We start from the raw sequence: 19,963 nt of genomic DNA on the forward strand, positions 1-19,963 counted from the left end.
GGCCTGCAAACTCAGACATGTATGACAGGGTGTTCCAGGTCCCGCCAATATCCAGAAACTTCGCACAGCCATTGAAGAGGAGTGGGACAACATTCAACAATAAAAAACCTGATCAACACTATGTAAGATGTGTGGTGCTGCATGAGGCAAATGGTGAACACACCAGACAGTGACTGGTTTTCTGATTCACACCTCTACCTTTTTTTAAGGTATCTGTGACCAACAGATGCATATCTATATTCCCAGTCATGTGAAATCCATAGATTTGGCCCTAATTAATTTATGTCAATTGATTGATTTCCTTATATGAACTGTAACTCAGTAAAATTGTTAATTGTTGCATGTCGCGTTTATATTTTTGCTCAGTCTAGATAGACATAAGTATTTTGCAGTATGTATTGCCCCATTCCATGAGTGTGCTTGAGGCTACACTAAACAAACTCTTTGACATGTTTACATTTGTAGCTTTCTGAGAGTGGAGGAGCCATTAGCTGCAGTGGCGGAGCAACATTTTTTTTTAAAGCCTGCAATAACCATTCTGGAAAAACAAACACACTTTGCAAGTGATTCACATGCAGCCTTTGGAGACATGTGCGCTTTGTTTTTCGGAAATCACTGCCTTCTAAGGCTCCAGCGCCAAAGACCAGTATGGACTTGGAATGAATGCTACTGAACGTTTGTGAAACGTGGACTACAAAGTTAAGAGTATTTTTTATTTACTCTAACATAATAACTAGGCCTACTACACATTTGATTAACATCACTAAATGATACCACACTAAAGACGAAATTCGAGGGAACGATTGATTCTGCTAAGTTTGGCCGACAACTGATTCTGGTTAGTTTGCCTCGTGTGCACTTTTCTACTCGCGCTGTGTGTTTTCATTTTCGAGTGGCCATGTTGAGATGAACGTAGTTTATGAACGAAACAGCTGTATAGCTCTGCATATAGCTCTGTTTTTCAGGTAGCCTACCAATCGAGAGAACATGAACTCCTCAGCAGGTGCAGGCAACTACCGAAGGGGCTCCACCAAGGGAGAGAAGGTAGGCAATGCTATAAAACCTTTGCGTAAAATGAGTGCGTGAAATTCATCCACCTCAAAGGTCTTCTTCTTTTCGTATACAAAAGGTACAGAGTAGCCTTACCAGGTGCCACTTTTGTATTTGATTAAAACATACCATCTATTTAGACAGCAAGGAGCAGTGTTTATATCAATTATATGTGCCCAATTCCTTTTAGTTGTGCTGAATAGTCTACTTTCCACACTATGTGCGCCCAAGAAAGATTCGCTGTTGCTGCTGTAAATTAAAATCCGGGTTTCGCCCCATTGGGCGCAGTACTAGGCAACACCGTGGCAGTCTGGCAGCTCGCCCACACCGAAAAACATGATTCGAGACAAGGAGACCCGTGTTAGTCTGTTCAGGTGTTGTTTTCATTCACAGTTTTTCAATTCAACAATTTAACATCGGTCCGATCAGACCGATGCCCGCGCAGCCATGCCCATTATGGCTGTTTTGTTTTATCCTATTGTGCCAGAAAGTGGTGACTGCCCCCCCCCCCCCCCCCCCCCCCCCCCCAAATGTGGCTCATTTGGCTAACATCCAATGTTTATTGATGGGACAGGCTGTCCAAGGTCGGATCTGAATGCATATGGATGTCCGTAAAATTTCTCAAATGTCCGGTAGATTAAAATCTTCCCTGTCATGTTGTTCGATGCCAAATTTTCCTAAAGGAAACTCTGAAATGCCATATTCTTTTTATGAAGATTTTAGAAAATTGACATGAAAATCTGTCGTTAATTGGATGGAAACCTAGCTATTCCTTCTAAAGACTCTGTCAAGTGCACTAGTCCAGTGTCACTTTGATTATGCCAGTACATCATGGTTCAACAGCAGCCCCAAACATCTAAACAATAAGTTACCAGCCAAACAAGCTTGTAAGAATTGTACTTAAACTCCCTCCTCATACTCATCTGTAGGTTAAGCATTTTTCTGTCTCTATATCTGTGACGTGTCTATGTAATTGTATTTATGTAGAAAATAGGGGACCAAAATGGAACTAAGTCCCCGACTTTATTGTGTGTATATATTTTTTTTTTAACTGACAAATAAAATCAATCAATCCAAACTGTGCAGCGGCCAATTCATGAACGGAAAGAGTAATTGGTTACAAAACACTAAAAAGTTTGACATTCTAAGATTGTCAAGCCAAGCCTTCGATACTGGGTAAGCCAGCGTACAAGGTAGGGAGGGATGTATTTTCTGTTTGTCGAGATTGACAGTCTATTTATTGTGGTGTTGAAAATGCAAACCATGGTAGTGCCCGAGGTCGGTATGCTTTTTTTATTGGTTGTGTGGTGCAGTGACACAGGAACCTTTTGGTGGGAAATTAATTGCATATATTTTATACAATTCTAAATATGGCATGAAAATGTTGAAGATCTGATTTCCACTTAGTTGATCATTGTCTGCAGCCGACTGATTGTGGTGTAATGAAACAGGCAGAGAGAGTGAGCTCATCTGTGGTGGTCGGTGAACCCTCAACCTTCTGGGCCGTAGCAGCGCGTTGCATCATCTGTGGTGGTCGGTGAACCCTCAACCTTCTGGGCCGTAGCAGCGCGTTGCATCAACTGTGGTGGTCGGTGAACCCTCAACCTTCTGGGCCGTAGCAGCGCGTTGCATCAACTGTGGTGGTCGGTGAACCCTCAACCTTCTGGACCGTAGCAGCGCGTTGCATCAACTCTGGTGGTCGGTGAACCCTCAACCTTCTGGACCGTAGCAGCGCGTTGCATCAACTGTGGTGGTCGGTGAACCCTCAACCTTCTGGACCGTAGCAGCGCGTTGCATCATCTGTGGTGGTCGGTGAACCCTCAACCTTCTGGGCCGTAGCAGCGCGTAATATCATCTGTGGTGGTCGGTGAACCCTCAACCTTCTGGACCGTAGCAGCGCGTTGCATCAACTGTGGTGGTCGGTGAACCCTCAACCTTCTGGGCCGTAGCAGCGCGTAATATCATCTGTGGTGGTCGGTGAACCCTCAACCTTCTGGACCGTAGCAGCGCGTTGCATCAACTGTGGTGGTCGGTGAACCCTCAACCTTCTGGACCGTAGCAGCGCGTTGCATCAACTGTGGTGGTCGGTGAACCCTCAACCTTCTGGGCCGTAGCAGCGCGTAATATCATCTGTGGTGGTCGGTGAACCCTCAACCTTCTGGGCCGTAGCAGCGCGTTGCATCAACTGTGGTGGTCGGTGAACCCTCGACTTTCTGGACCGTAGCAGCGCGTTGCATCAACTGTGGTGGTCGGTGAACCCTCGACCTTCTGGGCCGTAGCAGCGCGTTGCATCATCTGTGGTGGTCGGTGAACCCTCGACCTTCTGGGCCGTAGCAGCGCGTTGCATCATCTGTGGTGGTCGGTGAACCCTCAACCTTCTGGACCGTAGCAGCGCGTTGCATCAACTGTGGTGGTCGGTGAACCCTCAACCTTCTGGACCGTAGCAGCGCGTTGCATCAACTGTGGTGGTCGGTGAACCCTCAACCTTCTGGACCGTAGCAGCGCGTTGCATCAACTGTGGTGGTCGGTGAACCCTCAACCTTCTGGACCGTAGCAGCGCGTTCCATCATCTGTGGTGGTCGGTGAACCCTCAACCTTCTGGGCCGTAGCAGCGCGTTGCATCATCTGTGGTGGTCGGTGAACCCTCAACCTTCTGGGCCGTAGCAGCGCGTTGCATCATCTGTGGTGGTCGGTGAACCCTCAACCTTCTGGGCCGTAGCAGCGCGTTGCATCAACTGTGGTGGTCGGTGAACCCTCAACCTTCTGGGCCGTAGCAGCGCGTTGCATCAACTGTGGTGGTCGGTGAACCCTCAACCTTCTGGACCGTAGCAGCGCGTTGCATCATCTGTGGTGGTCGGTGAACCCTCAACCTTCTGGGCCGTAGCAGCGCGTTGCATCATCTGTGGTGGTCGGTGAACCCTCAACCTTCTGGGCCGTAGCAGCGCGTTGCATCAACTGTGGTGGTCGGTGAAGCCTCAACCTTCTGGACCGTAGCAGCGCGTTGCATCAACTGTGGTGGTCGGTGAACCCTCAACCTTCTGGACCGTAGCAGCGCGTTGCATCAACTGTGGTGGTCGGTGAACCCTCAACCTTCTGGGCCGTAGCAGCGCGTTGCATCAACTGTGGTGGTCGGTGAACCCTCAACCTTCTGGGCCGTAGCAGCGCGTAATATCATCTGTGGTGGTCGGTGAACCCTCAACCTTCTGGACCGTAGCAGCGCGTTGCATCAACTGTGGTGGTCGGTGAACCCTCATTCTTCTGGACCGTAGCAGCGCGTTGCATCAACTGTGGTGGTCGGTGAACCCTCAACCTTCTGGACCGTAGCAGCGCGTTGCATCAACTGTGGTGGTCGGTGAACCCTCAACCTTCTGGACCGTAGCAGCGCGTTGCATCAACTGTGGTGGTCGGTGAACCCTCAACCTTCTGGACCGTAGCAGCGCGTTGCATCAACTGTGGTGGTCGGTGAACCCTCAACCTTCTGGACCGTAGCAGCGCGTTGCATCAACTGTGGTGGTCGGTGAACCCTCAACCTTCTGGACCGTAGCAGAGCGTTGCATCATCTGTGGTGGTCGGTGAACCCTCAACCTTCTGGACCGTAGCAGCGCGTTGCATCAACTGTGGTGGTCGGTGAACCCTCAACCTTCTGGACCGTAGCAGCGCGTTGCATCAACTGTGGTGGTCGGTGAACCCTCAACCTTCTGGACCGTAGCAGCGCGTTGCATCAACTCTGGTGGTCGGTGAACCCTCAACCTTCTGGACCGTAGCAGCGCGTTGCATCAACTCTGGTGGTCGGTGAACCCTCAACCTTCTGGACCGTAGCAGCGCGTTGCATCAACTGTGGTGGTCGGTGAACCCTCAACCTTCTGGGCCGTAGCAGCGCGTAGCATCATCTGTGGTGGTCGCTGCTACGGTCCATCATCTGTGGTGGTCGGTGAACCCTCAACCTTCTGGACCGTAGCAGCGCGTTGCATCATCTGTGGTGGTCGGTGAACCCTCAACCTTCTGGACCGTAGCAGCGCGTTGCATCATCTGTGGTGGTCGCTGCTACGGTCCATCATCTGTGGTGGTCGGTGAACCCTCAACCTTCTGGACCGTAGCAGCGCGTTGCATCATCTGTGGTGGTCGGTGAACCCTCAACCTTCTGGACCGTAGCAGCGCGTTGCATCATCTGTGGTGGTCGGTGAACCCTCATTCTTCTGGGCCGTAGCAGCGCGTTGCATCAACTCTGGTGGTCGGTGAACCCTCAACCTTCTGGGCCGTAGCAGCGCGTTGCATCAACTGTGGTGGTCGGTGAACCCTCAACCTTTTGGACCGTAGCAGCGCGTTGCATCAACTGTGGTGGTCGGTGAACCCTCAACCTTCTGGGCCGTAGCAGTGCGTTGCATCAACTGTGGTGGTCGGTGAACCCTCAAGCTTCTGGACCGTAGCAGCGCGTTGCATCATCTGTGGTGGTCGGTGAACCCTCAACCTTCTGGACCGTAGCAGCGCGTTGCATCAACTGTGGTGGTCGGTGAACCCTCAACCTTCTGGACCGTAGCAGCGCGTTGCATCAACTGTGGTGATCGGTGATCCCTCAACCTTCTGGACCGTAGCAGCGCGTTGCATCAACTGTGGTGATCGGTGATCCCTCAACCTTCTGGACCGTAGCAGCGCGTTGCATCATCTGTGGTGGTCGGTGAACCCTCAACCTTCTGGACCGTAGCAGCGCGTTGCATCATCTGTGGTGGTCGGTGAACCCTCAACCTTCTGGACCGTAGCAGCGCGTTGCATCATCTGTGGTGGTCGGTGAACCCTCAACCTTCTGGACCGTAGCAGCGCGTTGCATCATCTGTGGTGGTCGGTGAACCCTCAACCTTCTGGACCGTAGCAGCGCGTTGCATCATCTGTGGTGGTCGGTGAACCCTCATTCTTCTGGGCCGTAGCAGCGCGTTGCATCAACTCTGGTGGTCGGTGAACCCTCAACCTTCTGGGCCGTAGCAGCGCGTTGCATCAACTGTGGTGGTCGGTGAACCCTCAACCTTTTGGACCGTAGCAGCGCGTTGCATCAACTGTGGTGGTCGGTGAACCCTCAACCTTCTGGGCCGTAGCAGTGCGTTGCATCAACTGTGGTGGTCGGTGAACCCTCAACCTTCTGGACCGTAGCAGCGCGTTGCATCAACTGTGGTGGTCGGTGAACCCTCAACCTTCTGGACCGTAGCAGCGCGTTGCATCAACTGTGGTGGTCGGTGAACCCTCAACCTTCTGGACCGTAGCAGCGCGTTGCATCAACTGTGGTGGTCGGTGAACCCTCAACCTTCTGGGCCGTAGCAGTGCGTTGCATCATCTGTGGTGGTCGGTGAACCCTCAACCTTCTGGACCGTAGCAGCGCGTTGCATCAACTGTGGTGGTCGGTGAACCCTCAACCTTCTGGACCGTAGCAGCACGTTGCATCAACTGTGGTGGTCGGTGAACCCTCAACCTTCTGGGCCGTAGCAGTGCGTTGCATCATCTGTGGTGGTCGGTGAACCCTCAACCTTCTGGACCGTAGCAGCGCGTTGCATCAACTGTGGTGGTCGGTGAACCCTCAACCTTCTGGACCGTAGCAGCACGTTGCATCAACTGTGGTGGTCGGTGAACCCTCAACCTTCTGGGCCGTAGCAGTGCGTTGCATCATCTGTGGTGGTCGGTGAACCCTCAACCAAGCATTGCATCAACTGTGCCACAACAGCATGCTGAAGTCGATATCCATGTTTTATAAATACGGGGTTGCTACAGTTATTTTTGGTTGAAAACATTATTTTCAGTTAATTCGATGAGAGGGGAGGATATTACATTTATTTTACAGTACAAGGAGGAGGAGTACAAGGTCATGTGAAAATATTTGTAATGTTGGGAAGGGGAGTGCATTTTATTTATGACACCTTGAGTTGGACCAGCCAGTACATTTCGATCTGTCCCTTAGCGAGTGCAGCTTTCCCCTGATTCGGCTCATACCAAGGCTCGAACCCAAACTCTGCCTCACAAACACACGTGACCGCCCTCCTAAAGTGTCTTACCCACTCACGACACTTCAGGCTGAGGAGTGAGTTCCACAGATCCCCATCTGCTACATTACTCAAATTTTAGAAACACTAAAGCTAATCTCACTGAACAGCTGACTGGTAGCTGTCCAAGGTGCTGGTGTGTAATTGCTGGTTCGTGAGGTGACTGAACTGCCTAGTGTTGGGATAGTTAACCCAAAATACCACTAAATGACATCTTGATTTACTTACCCTGTAAGCAATCTATGGACAACGTAAGACAGAAATCCATGCTTTGCTTTTGTTTACCTGGCACTCCAAATGCTAACTTTTTTTTCAATATCCTCAATATTATATCCCCAATATCCAAATCATCATAAAGTATTGAGCTACGCAATACATTTTAGACACTTTAGGATGATTTTAACATTAAGTTTATGGGGGAAAATGTATCTGTATCTATGAGAAACATACAAATATTGCCGTTTAATCCCCACTTAAAACGATTTGAAGGGGTAATATCGGTTTCCATAATACAGGTATCATGTGTTTTGTGGCATGGCATCGCTTGTGCAGATCTGTACTGCACCTGAACTGTAGACTTCTATCTCTGGTTGTTTTGATTTACTATGGTTGCGTCTCAATAATCTGTTCCTCCTCCTTTGTGTGTACTTGTTCACTTCCCTTCATGGATTTGAAAGGAAATTCCCTCTAGCTCATTCCTACACCAATCCAATTCAGTAGTGCACAATATGGATCAATTAAGGTTATTTTCTGTAGATATCCCCAGAGGACCATATCCTCTTGCTGAAAACAGAGGTGAAAGCTTTGCTTTGTTTCCCAAGAGATAATGCTACTGTCCACATTTATTTGGGAAACTGTTGGGCAGTTCATTTCCTGGGAGAAATATCCATAATACACATTAATTGAGATTGGAGTACATCATTTTGATTAATCTCATAGTCTGGGCAAACTGTGCAAAATGAAATATTCAACCTACAATATATGTTACTTTGTATGCATTACTTCCGCGATGCATACAAAGGCCTCCCCCGCCCCCCCTTCGGCATATCTGACGACGCCATCTTGCTCCTACCGTCTTCTAGGCAGAAACTCAAACAGGATGTACCAGTGACTAGAACCATTCAACGCTGGTCTGACCAATTGGAATCCACGCTTTAAGATTGTTTTGATCACGTGCACTGAGATATGTTCCGGTCAGTCTCAGAGAACAACATCGATCTATCTACTGACTCGGTGAGTGAGTTTATAAAGAAGTGCATTGGAGATGTTGTACCCACTGTGACTATTAAACCTACCCTAACCAGAAATCGTGGATGGGTGGCGGCATTCACACAAAACTGAAGCGCATTCTACCATGGAAAGAGGTCTGGGAATATGGCTGAATATAAACAGTGTAGTTATTCCTTCCGCAAGGCAATTTAACAAGCGAAATGCCGGTACAAGGAAAAAGTGGAGTCGCAATTCAATGGCTCAGACACAAGACGTATGTGGCAGGGTCTACAGGAAATCACGGGACTACAAAAAGAACCAGCCACATCACGGACACCGACGTCACGCTTCCAGACAAACTAAACACAATATTTGCCCGCTTTGAGGATAATACAGTGACACCGTCGCGGTCCGCTAACAAGGACTGCACCCCCCCCCCCCCCCTCCCCCCATTCTCCGTGGCCGCCGTGAGTAAAACACTTAAATGGCCATGCATGGCCATGCAGTCCTCCAACTCAATCATCAAGTTTGCAGATGGCACAACAGTAGTGGGCTTGATTACCAACAATGACGAGACCGCCTACAGGGAGGAGGTGAGGGCACTCGGAGTGTGGTGTCAGGAAAACAACCTCTCACTCAACGTCAACAAAACGAAGGAGATGATCGTAGACTTCAGAAAACAGTAGAGGAAGCATCTCCCCATCCACATCAAAGGGACAGCAGTGGAGAAGGTGGAAAGTTAAGTTCTTCGGCGTACACATCATAGGCAAACTGAAATGGTCCATCCACACAGACAGTGTGGTGAAGAAGGCGCAACAGTGCCTCTTCAACCTCAGGAGACTGAAGAAATTTGGCTTGTCACCCAAAACCCTGACAAATTTTTACAGATGCACAATTGAGAGCATCCTGTCGGGCTGTATCACCGCCTGGAACGGCAACTGCACCGCACTCAACAGCAAGGCTCTCCAGAGGCCTGTTCACACCACTACCATCCAGAAGGCGAGGTCAGTACAGGTGCATCAAAACTGGGACCGGGAGACTGAAAAACAGCTTCTATCTCTATGCCATCAGACTGCTAAACAGCAATCACTAACTCAGAAAGGCTGCTTCCTAAATTGAGACCAAAGTCACTGGCCAATTCAATAAATGGATCACTAGTCACTTTAAATAATGGCACTTTAAATAATGCAGCTTTAAAAATGTTTACATATCTTACATTACTCATATCATATGTGTATATACTGTATTTTAGACCATCTATGCCGCTCATCCATATATTTATATGTACATATTCTCATTCACCCCTTTAGATTTGTGTGTATTAGGTAGTTGTTGGGGAATTGTTAGATATTACTGCACGGCCAGTACTAGAAGCACAAGCATTTCGCTACACTCGCATTAACATCTGCTAACCATGTGTATGTGACCAATAAAATTTGATTTGACTACCTCTAGAGGGCATTACAATCTGGACCCTCTCATTGTAAAATTATCTGCCGCAATTGTTGCAACCCCTATTACTAGCCTGTTCAACCTCTCTTTCGTATTGTCTGATATCCCCAAAGATTGGAAAGCTGCGTGGTATAAGGGATTTGCGTCAATTCAAATCTGGTATCAGGACAAAATGTGATTCATAGTCACCGAATATACTTTAAGTATTTTTATTAAACTCAAGCGATAAATGGTAAATGCAATTTTCGTATAAACGGGTTCACTGTACCACCCCGCAGGGTAGAACAGGGAACTGGCAGGATGTAAGTAAACAGCTGTTCTTATACGGTGACAGATGTAGTTCCAACCCGTCTGTTGGCCTATCACAGTAGAGGCTGAGCGTGGTTTAAACTTTGCTCAGCCTATCGCCGGCGCTCAGGCTAGTCCCAGCCTCTTGGCGCTTTTTGGTGTCCCGGCGCTGTTGCTGTGTAGATTACGCTCCCTCACCCCAGAGGCTGAGGTCAGACAGCTCTGCAACATTGTCTGAGCTATTTGCACCTGCATACAAAGCACACTGTTCTCGCTCAAGGTTAACCACAGCTTCTGAGCACACTATCTGGGGGACAATGTTACTTTCAGTACACACACACAGACACCCAGGCGCCCAGGCTAACAGTTGCTAATATTATATCACATGTGATATAGCATTGGGTTATAGTGCAATAAACACAAATCCTAACAGGGGTCATCCCCCTCTTCAAAGGAGGAGACACTCTAGACCCAAATTGTTACAGACCTATATCTATCCTACCCTGCCTTTCTAAGGTCTTCGAAAGCCAAGTTAACGAACAGATCACTGACCATTTCGAATCCCACCGTACCTTCTCCGCTATGCAATCTGGTTTCCGAGCTGGTCATGGGTGCACCTCAGCCACGCTCAAGGTCCTAAACGATATCATAACCACCATCGATAAAAGACAATGCTGTATATCTTATCGGCAGACTCAATAGCCTTGGCTTCTCAAATGACTGCCTCGCCTGGTTCACCAACTACTTCTCAGACAGAGTTCAGTGTGTCAAATCGGAGGGCCTGTTGTCCGGACCTCTGGCAGTCTCTATGGGGATGCAACAGGGTTCAATTGTCGCTCTTGCTGCTGGGGATTCTCTGATCCACCTCTACGCAGACGACACCATTCTGTATACTTCTGGCCCTTCTTTGGAGACTGTGTTAACTAATCTCCGGACGAGCTTCAATGCCATACAACTCTTCTTCGTGGCCTCCAACTGCTCTTAAATGCAAGTAAAACTAAATGCATGCTCTTCAACCGATCTCTGCCCGCCCGTCCAGCATCACTACTCTGGACGGTTCTGACTTTTAGAATATGTGGACAATTACAGATACCTATGTGTTTGGTTAGACTGTATACTCTCCTTCCAGACTCACGTTAAGCATCTCCAATCCCAAAATAAATCTAGAATTGGCTTCCTATTTCGCATCAAAGCGCCCTGCACTCACGCTGCCAAACATACCCTCGTAAAACTAACTATCCTACCGATCCTTGACTTCGGCGATGTCATTTACAAAATAGCCTCCAACACTCTACTCAGCAAATTGGATGTAATCTATCACAGTGCCATCCGGTTTGTCACCAAAGCCCCATATGCTACCCACCACTGTGACCTGTATGCTCTCGTTGGCTGGCCCTCGCTTCATATTCGTTTCCAAACCCACTGGCTCCAGGTAATCTATAAGTCTTTGCTAGGTAAAGCCCCGCCTTATCTCAGCTCACTGGTCACCATAGCAGCACCCACCCGTAGCACGCGCTCCCGCAGGTATATTTCACTGGTCACCCCCAAAGCCAATTCCTACTTTGGCCGCCTTTCCTTCCAGTTCTCTGCTGCCAATGACTGGAACGAATTGCAAAAATCACTGAAGCTGGAGACTCATATCTCCCTCACTAGCTTTAAGCATCAGCTGTCAGAGCAGCTCACAGATCACTGCACCTGTACATAGCCCATCTGTAAATAGCCCATCCAACTACCCCATCCCCATACTGTTATTTATTTGACTTATTTTGCTCCTTTGCACCCTAGTATCTCTACTTGCACATTCATCTTCTGCACATCTATCACTCCAGTGTTTAATTGCTAAATTGTAATTACTTCGCCACTACGGCCTATTTATTGCCTTACCTCCCTAATCTTACCTCATTTGCAAACACTGTATATCAAATTTGTTTTCTATTGTGTTATTGACTGTACGTTTGTTTATTCCATGTGTAACTCTGTGTTGTTGTTTGTGTGACACTGCTTTGCTTTATCTTGGCCAGGTCGCAGTTGTAAATGAGAACTTGTTCTCAACTGGCCTACCTGGTTAAGTAAAGGTGAAATTAATATAAAAATTAAAAATAAATAAAAATGACCTCCCAACAAATGTCTTCAGATTATGTTTTGACAGTTTTATGACAGAAACATACTGTACATGCATGCAGCCAGATTAGGAAGATCACTATGCATGCAGCCTTGTCAGTTCAACTAATGAAAGAAGTATTACTGTGAAAAGTACTATTACTTCCACTGATATCTTTACATTGGTCATTACCTTGGTTTTGCACATTTGTGTTGTGATTGATCAACCACTAATGGTGATACACTGGCAATAATGCTAGTATTCTTTCTGTTCTGTGGTGTCTTCATTCATGATTTCAATTAATTCACTAATGCATCAGTATCACAACCAACATAATGAGTCAAAGTGACGTGATGACAATTGTCATTCAAATGGTATAGCAGCAATGGCATGGCATAGGTTCCAATAATGCTAGTGAGATTGCCCTCTGCTGGAGGGATATGGTACTGACCTCATGTTAACTGTCACCTCTAACCCGTTCTGGTTGTTGACAGGTGTTTTCACTACATGCTCATTGTTATCTTTTTCATTTTCAGCCTTTAGACTACTTTCCCACGTTGTATAATCTGTTCATTGAAAAGCACGGGTAGATTACATCTATTTAGTAACTTGTTTTTCTGTAGGATGGCAAACATGATACACAGAGTAGCACATTTTTAGTTTAGAGAGACGTAACTCTTTCTTAACTTTATAAAGACACCCAGTGTATTATTCTACATAGTCACAGATAGAAGTTAGGATAAATAATTCTAGCATAATCTCAAGACTAATTTGGATAGAAAATAAATTATTAAGTGTGGTTGTGGGTATCCAACACAGTCTGTCTCCTCTGAGAATAGTCTTTATAATTTCAGAGTTATTGCCGATTTTTATATATTTTTTCTTCAATAAGGTTCATTAAGTCCCTGCTGTTATAAGCCAGCTGTGAGCGCTCACTTTCACCATTTAATGAACATTGCCTGGGATGTATAATGAAAGGATACAGCTTTACTAATGGCAGTCAAAGTAAAATGGAGTTTATACATTGATTTGTAGAGGTGAAAAAAGGTCATTGGATGGCCTTGTATCTAGTGACATAAAGACAAGCTTCTGTTGGTTGGTCCTCTCTCGCGTTCTTCCTCTCTGTCTCCCCCCACCTTCCTTTCTCTCTCTCCCTCTTTGATGTGAGTCATTGCAGCCATGACAGTAAATCATATGGATTGTAAAGTGAAGAGGAACTATCTGAAGTAAATCGTTCTCTGTCCTATGAGACTGGTACAAAAAAAGCAAGGCCATTTGTCAGTACTGCTATTTTAGTAATTTTACTCATTTCCCTACCCTTCTTCCTCAGCCAATCACCTATTAAAGTTGGATGGATGCATGGATGAATAGGCATTTAGTGTGTGCACTTACTTTATGACCCAAGCAAATTGTTAATGGAAAATTGCTCCTTGTATTTCAGTATGACAGTTGACATTGACTGTTGACATTTTACAAACGCTTGCAAAATCTGAAGTTGCATCAGGATTTTTGAACTTCCATTAGGATTGTTAATGGAAGGCTCTTGGCATTACCTGTTGGAACTGTAGCTCTTCTCTGACCTTTCTTCAGGGAGCACAATGCTCATGTTACTTGTGGCACCTTTTAAGTGTTTCTTAACTCCCAGAGCACACTCTCAGGTCTGCTTGTTTTTATGTCAGACAAACTGCAGTTTTCTTCTTTCAATTGGCCCATGCCTCAAACTGGCAGTAACTCTCACACAAAGGACCTGCTGAATCGTCAGCATTTTTTATATTAATGCCTGGTGGGCCCCTCCCTTAACAGGCCTACCTCATCAAATGAATCTCGGATACGTCGCTTTTTGAGGAAATTTACATCTGCTGGAAAGGTTAGACGGCATCATTTAAGTCTATTCAGGCACAGGCTGCCTCGATAGAATAACTGAAATTAATTTGCCCCTTTGCCAATGGAGCAGGGAATATTTCATAGCCTCCCTCAGAGTCGATCCCTGTCAGATTTATACTGTAGTTTTAGCTCTTCCTCCAGTGCTGCTTGCTCTGTCTGACACGTTGGAGGCAAGTAGTTGGCTCTGGACTGGGTCTAAACTTTGATTTGCATTGCCAGAGTGCTGCTGTCTGAAAGTAGCAGGGAGCAAGGCAGGAGTTTTAACTTTATTGTTGTATTATTCTGGTAGAAAACTGTTGTATAAGTCTTAGCGTAATATTCAGGATTATAGAGATCTGTGTTAAATTAAATGCAATTGTGTAATTGCTCGAGTGCGTAAACAGTATGTAATGTAAGTAATTCAAGCACATTGACTAGGTCATAAATAAATGTACCAAATTATGCCACATCCCTTTCCAAACAGATGATACAGTTAGTTTCACCCGCAAGGCCCTTTTATGCCAAAGTTTTAGTTAACCTTTCTCACAGCTTTTTGACTGTTGTTTGGTGTAAATGAGAGATTCCATTGTGATTTTTATGAGTGCAATTTGGAGCCACAGACTCACTCACATTCATTTGTATGCAGACAGAATATGTGGTCCTCTGAGAGTTAGCTGGTAAAAAGCCTTTGTAATAGGTTTCTGTATTCATCAACTGAACTTGAATGACTTTGAACAGCCAGACTGAAAACATCTTACTGCTTATCCACAGCTATGTAATAGCCCATATAAACTGTGTACAATACACACACACACACACACACACACACACACAATGTTGCACATTTTCATATCAGGAGCCAATAGAGCATTGTTCAAAATAATGAATTCACATGAGAGCATTGTGGTCTCCTTAAAAATATTCCAAAGAGGACCACAACATTCAATGTCTGTCATTTACAAGTGCTGCACTGAGGATTGGCGGCGCTACATGGATGGCTTCCTCTCTAGCCATGGACCATATTTATGAAAGCTGTCCAGGTTTTGTGGTCTGGGCCAGTGGGGCCACCCTAAAGTGTTTAATGCAGTTCCAATTCCCACATCCTGGTCATAATCACCTCTTCTCTGGCCCAAAGGGAACCTCTTGTATTATGACATTCACACTGTTGCCTGTAAAAGAACATGTCATAGTGATCCTGCTTTATTTGTAACAAACAATGTTGTCAATATTTTTATTATCATGATCTTGACATGTGCTGTACATCTAAGACAGTAAGTCATTTGCAGTATGGTTATTGCTATAAATAATAGTCTGTCCTGCTATCAATATCTTAGCAAGAGTGGCCATTTCCCAGCTCTCATGAGACTGGCCCTAACTGAGGAGCATACAGAGGCATAATTCCTTCATATTCTCAGGGAAATATGCAGGTGAAGGTTAACGATGTGTTGCTGGCATCTGGGATGGAATATAGTCGGGGACAGAGCCAATTGTCTGACTCAAGGTCGAGTACAGGGTCAGGTCTTTCTCATGAGGGGGATGCAATGAGGTTAGTCTGACACACACACATAGTTTCTCTCTGGAAATCCTTTTTCTCCATTCTTTCCTCTGTTTTCTTCATTACTAGATTCATATTTCACACAAGCCTTGGCCCAAGCTGGCATCCTAGAGTGTGACTGTTTTTATAGCGGTGATTAATATGTAAAACATTAAGGAGATGCTGGAAAATGTAGGGAAAACTGCAATAAGGGATAATACGTGTCCTTTGTTACAACTCCTATACAGTACATGTTTATATGCCTTGTTTAGTGTTTACCAGAAAGGATCTTAGGATCATTTTTTATTTATTAATTGATTAAAGCCATTACCTGGGCAGATGATCACCTATCCTCAGTTTGAAATAAGAGCTTATTAGAATGCACCTTTTAATGAGATGGTGGGTTACACCCATAACTTATATTTTTTGTACCTTTTTTAATGATGACTTCATTACTATTTCCCTGGCACAATTCTGCTTTTTTGTAAGGAGCAGAGCTAGCCTCTCACTGCTTCTTTCTGTCCATCCCTCATTAGAGGCGTGAGGTGAATCCACTAGCATTAGCAACGCGGTGGGGTTCTTGAGTTAACTGTCCCTAAGTGTTTATAGTTCTATGCTCCGGGCATCGTCTCCCATTATTCAAACACTAATTTAGCCTCTTAAACCTTCTCCTACAATTTCTATGGCCATGTGGACATCTAATTAATGTAATAATACAAAATCAGTCTGTTTTAAGATCTTTTTTTCAGTTTTTTTTCATGGCCTTGGCCTCAGATGTGCAAAGATGAGACTCTTACGAACATGATTGCGTTCTCCGTAGGGCTGACCCCATTTAGTTGACTGGTCGATTGTTTGGTCGATAGGCTGTTGGTCGACCGATATTTCTTTAGTCGAGCAGGTGCAATTTATAAAGTGAGGAGAGAGGAAACCCTAACTTAATTAGGTCTATAATCCATAGCCTTACTGTTTAATGTGCCTGGCTTTATACATCATCCATATACAGTACCAGTCAATAGTTTGGACACACCTGCTCATTCAAGGGTTTTTCATAATTTTTACTATTTTCTACATTGTAGAATAATAGTGAAGACATCCAAAACAATGAAATAACACATATGGAATCATGTAGTAACCAAAAAAGTGTTAAACAAATCAAAATATATTTTTAGATTTTAGATTATTCAAAGTAGCCACCCTTTGCCTAGATGACAGCTTTGCACACTCTTGGCATTCTCTCAACCAGCTTCATGAGGTAGTCATCTGGAATGCAATTAAATTAACAGGTGTACCTTGTTAAAAGTTTAATTTGTGGAATCAGTTGAATTGTGACAAGGAAGGGGTGGTATACAGAAGATAGCCCTATTTGGTAAACGGAAGCTGGTTGAGAGAATGCCAAGAGTGTGCAAAGCTGTCATCAAGGCAAAGGGAGGCTATTTGAAGAATCTTAAATATAAAATATATTTTGATTTCTTTAACACTTCTTTGGTTACTACATCATTCCATGTGTTATTTCATAGTTCTGATGTCTTCACTATTATTCTACAATGTAGAAAATAGTAAAAATAAAGAAAAACCCTTGAATGAGTTGGTGTGTCCAAACTTTTGACTGGTACTGTATATCTTCAGAAATAAGACAGATCTTGGTTCTGTTGCCTGTTTGAGTGTTTTGTTTAATAGCCTGCTGATTCTGTGAGCAGCAAGTATTATGTAACGGTAAAATGTCGGCTAAAGCAATTTCACAGATTTGGCTTTTTTTCGTCTTTACTATGCTGTAATGAAAGCTTTAAATCAAATCAAATTTTATTGGTCACATACACATGGTTAGCAGATGTTAATGCGAGTGTAGCGAAATGCTTGTGCTTCTAGTTCCGACCATGCAGTAATATCTAACAATTTCACAACAACTACCTTTTACACACAAGTGTAAAGGAATGAATAAAAATATGTACATATAAATATATGGATGAGCGATGGCCAAACGGCATAGGCAAGATGCAGTAGATGGTATAGAGTACAGTATAGACATATGAGATGAGTAATGTAGGGTATGTGAACATTTTATAAAGTGGCATTGTTTAAAGTGACAAGTGAAACATTTTACTACATCCAATATTTAATTATTAAGTGGCTAGAGATTTGAGTCAGTATGTTGGCAGCAGCTACTCAATGTTAGTGATGGCTGTTTAACAGTCTGATGGCCTTGAGATAGAAGCTGTTTTTCAGTCTCTCGGTCCCAGCTTTGATGCACCTGGACTGCACCTGGACTCAGAGCACATGCTCTGAGGATGCGGCTAGTGATGCCGTCTGGGCCGGCAGCCCTGCGAGGGTTAACACACTTAAATATCTTACTCACATCGGCCACGGAGAACGAAAGCCCACAGTCCTTGGGAACGGGCCGAGTCGGTGGCACTGTGTTATCCTCTAAACAGGTGAAAAAGGTGTTTAGCTTGTCTGGGAGCACGACATTGGTGTCCGCGACGTGGCTGGTTTTTCCTTTGTAATCCATGATTGTCTATAGACCCTGCCACATACGTTTCGTGTCTGAGCCGTTGAATTGTGACTCCACTTTGTCTCTGTACTGATGTTTTGCCTGTTTGATTGCCTTACGGAGGGAATAATTACACTGTATTCAACCATATTCCCTGTCACCTTGCCATGGTTCAATAAGGTGGTTTGCGCTTTCAGTTTTGCGCAAATGCTGCCATCTATTCACAATTTGTCACGGCCGTCGTAGGGAGGAGACCAAGGCGCAGCATGGTATGCGTACATTCTCTTTATTTTAAGAATGAACACTGAACAAAACGAACTGTGAAGCTATACAAAGAGTGCTGCACAGGCAACTACACATAGACAAGAACCCACAAATACCCAAGGGAAAATGGCAACCTAAATATGATCCCCAATCAGAGACAACGATAAACAGCTGCCTCTAATTGGGAACCAATTCAGGCCACCATAGCCCTACATATGCCTAGACTTACAAACACCCCTAGACATACAAAAACCCTAGACAATACAAAACACGCATACCCACCCTCGTCACACCCTGACCTAACCAAAATAATAAAGAAAACATAGATAACGAAGGTCAGGGCGTGACACAATTTCTGGTTTGGGTAGGTTTTAATAGACACTGTGGGAACAACATCCCCTATACACTTCCTTATAAACTCACTCACCGTGTCCATGTAAACATCAATGTTATTCTTTGAGGCTACCCAGAACATATCCCAGTCCACGTGATCAAAACAATGTTTAAACATGGATTCTGATTGGTCAGACCAGTGTTGAATAGACCTTAGCATGGGTACTTCCTGTTTTGAGTTTCTGCCTTTTTAGGAAGGGAGGAGCAAAATGGTGTTGTGATCTGATTTGCCAAAGGGAGGGCGGGGGATGGCCTTGTAGGCGTCTCAAAAAGGCAAGTAGCAGTGATCTAATGTTTTTCCTAAGTGAGTACTACAGTCAATGTGTTGATAGAACTTCGGTAGTGTTTTCCTCAAATTTGCTGTGTTAAAATCCCTAGTTACAATAAATGCGGCCTCAGGATATGTGGTTTCCAGTGTGCATAAAGTCCAGTGTAGTTCCTTGAGGGCTGTCGTGGTATCGACTAGAGGGGGAATACACACGGCAGTGACTATAACCGAAGAGGATTCTCTCGGGAGGTAATACGGTCAGCATTTGATTGTGAGGTATTCTAGGTCGAGTGAACAAAAGGACTTGAGTTTCTGTATGTTACCACTATCACACCATGAATAGTTAATTATGAAACATACAACCCCTGCCTTTCTTGTTGCTGGAGAGTTCTTTATTCCTGTCTGCGCGATGAACTGAGAACCCAGCTGACTGTATGGACGGGGACAGTATGTCCCAAGAGAGCCATGATTCTGTGAAACAAAGTATGTTACAGTCCCTGATTTCTCTCTGGAAGCATATTCTCGCCCTGAGCTCATCTACTTTATTGTCCAGAGACTGAACATTAGCGAGTAATATACTCAGAAGCGGTGGATGTTGTGCCCGCCTCCTGAGTCAGACTAGAAGTCCACTCTGAATATCTCTTCTCTGCCGGCGGCGTCTTAAGGCAGCCTCTGGGTTAAGTTAAATTGCCCTGGGGGGTACAAACAAAGGATCCAATTCGGGAAAGTCGTAATGCTGGTGAGTTACCGCCGCTCTGATATCCAAAAGTTTTTTCCGGCTGTATGTAATAACACAAAAAACGTTCTGGCTAATAATGTAAGAAATAACACACGAAATACTGCAAAGTTGCTTAGGAGCTGGAATGAGAGCTGCCATGTCTGTCGGCGCCATCATCTTCTCTTGATGAGAAACATGGCACGCTCTTGATCTATTGTTATCACTATTATTATGATCCTCATCATAATATGTAATGTCGTTATCATTAGTAGGCTTTGTATAGTAGCCTTGTATTACCACCATCGTGTTGTA

The 19,963-nt window shown here is 45.1% G+C and overlaps 1 protein-coding gene across 1 annotated transcript in view; it reads left to right on the forward strand.

The window, feature by feature from the left end:
• The first annotated feature begins 638 nt into the window (after positions 1 to 638).
• The window catches only part of LOC129814021 (dipeptidyl aminopeptidase-like protein 6), a 164,887-nt gene continuing 145,562 nt past the window's right edge, over positions 639 to 19,963 (forward strand). Inside the window, exon 1 of the mRNA XM_055866762.1 lies at positions 639 to 1,044. Within this exon, the coding sequence (XP_055722737.1) occupies positions 988 to 1,044 (57 nt within the window). The 5' untranslated portion in view covers positions 639 to 987. The remainder of the gene's footprint in view (positions 1,045 to 19,963) is intronic.

This window comes from Salvelinus fontinalis, chromosome 17 (genome assembly GCF_029448725.1).
Source record: "Salvelinus fontinalis isolate EN_2023a chromosome 17, ASM2944872v1, whole genome shotgun sequence".
NCBI lineage: Eukaryota > Metazoa > Chordata > Actinopteri > Salmoniformes > Salmonidae > Salvelinus > Salvelinus fontinalis.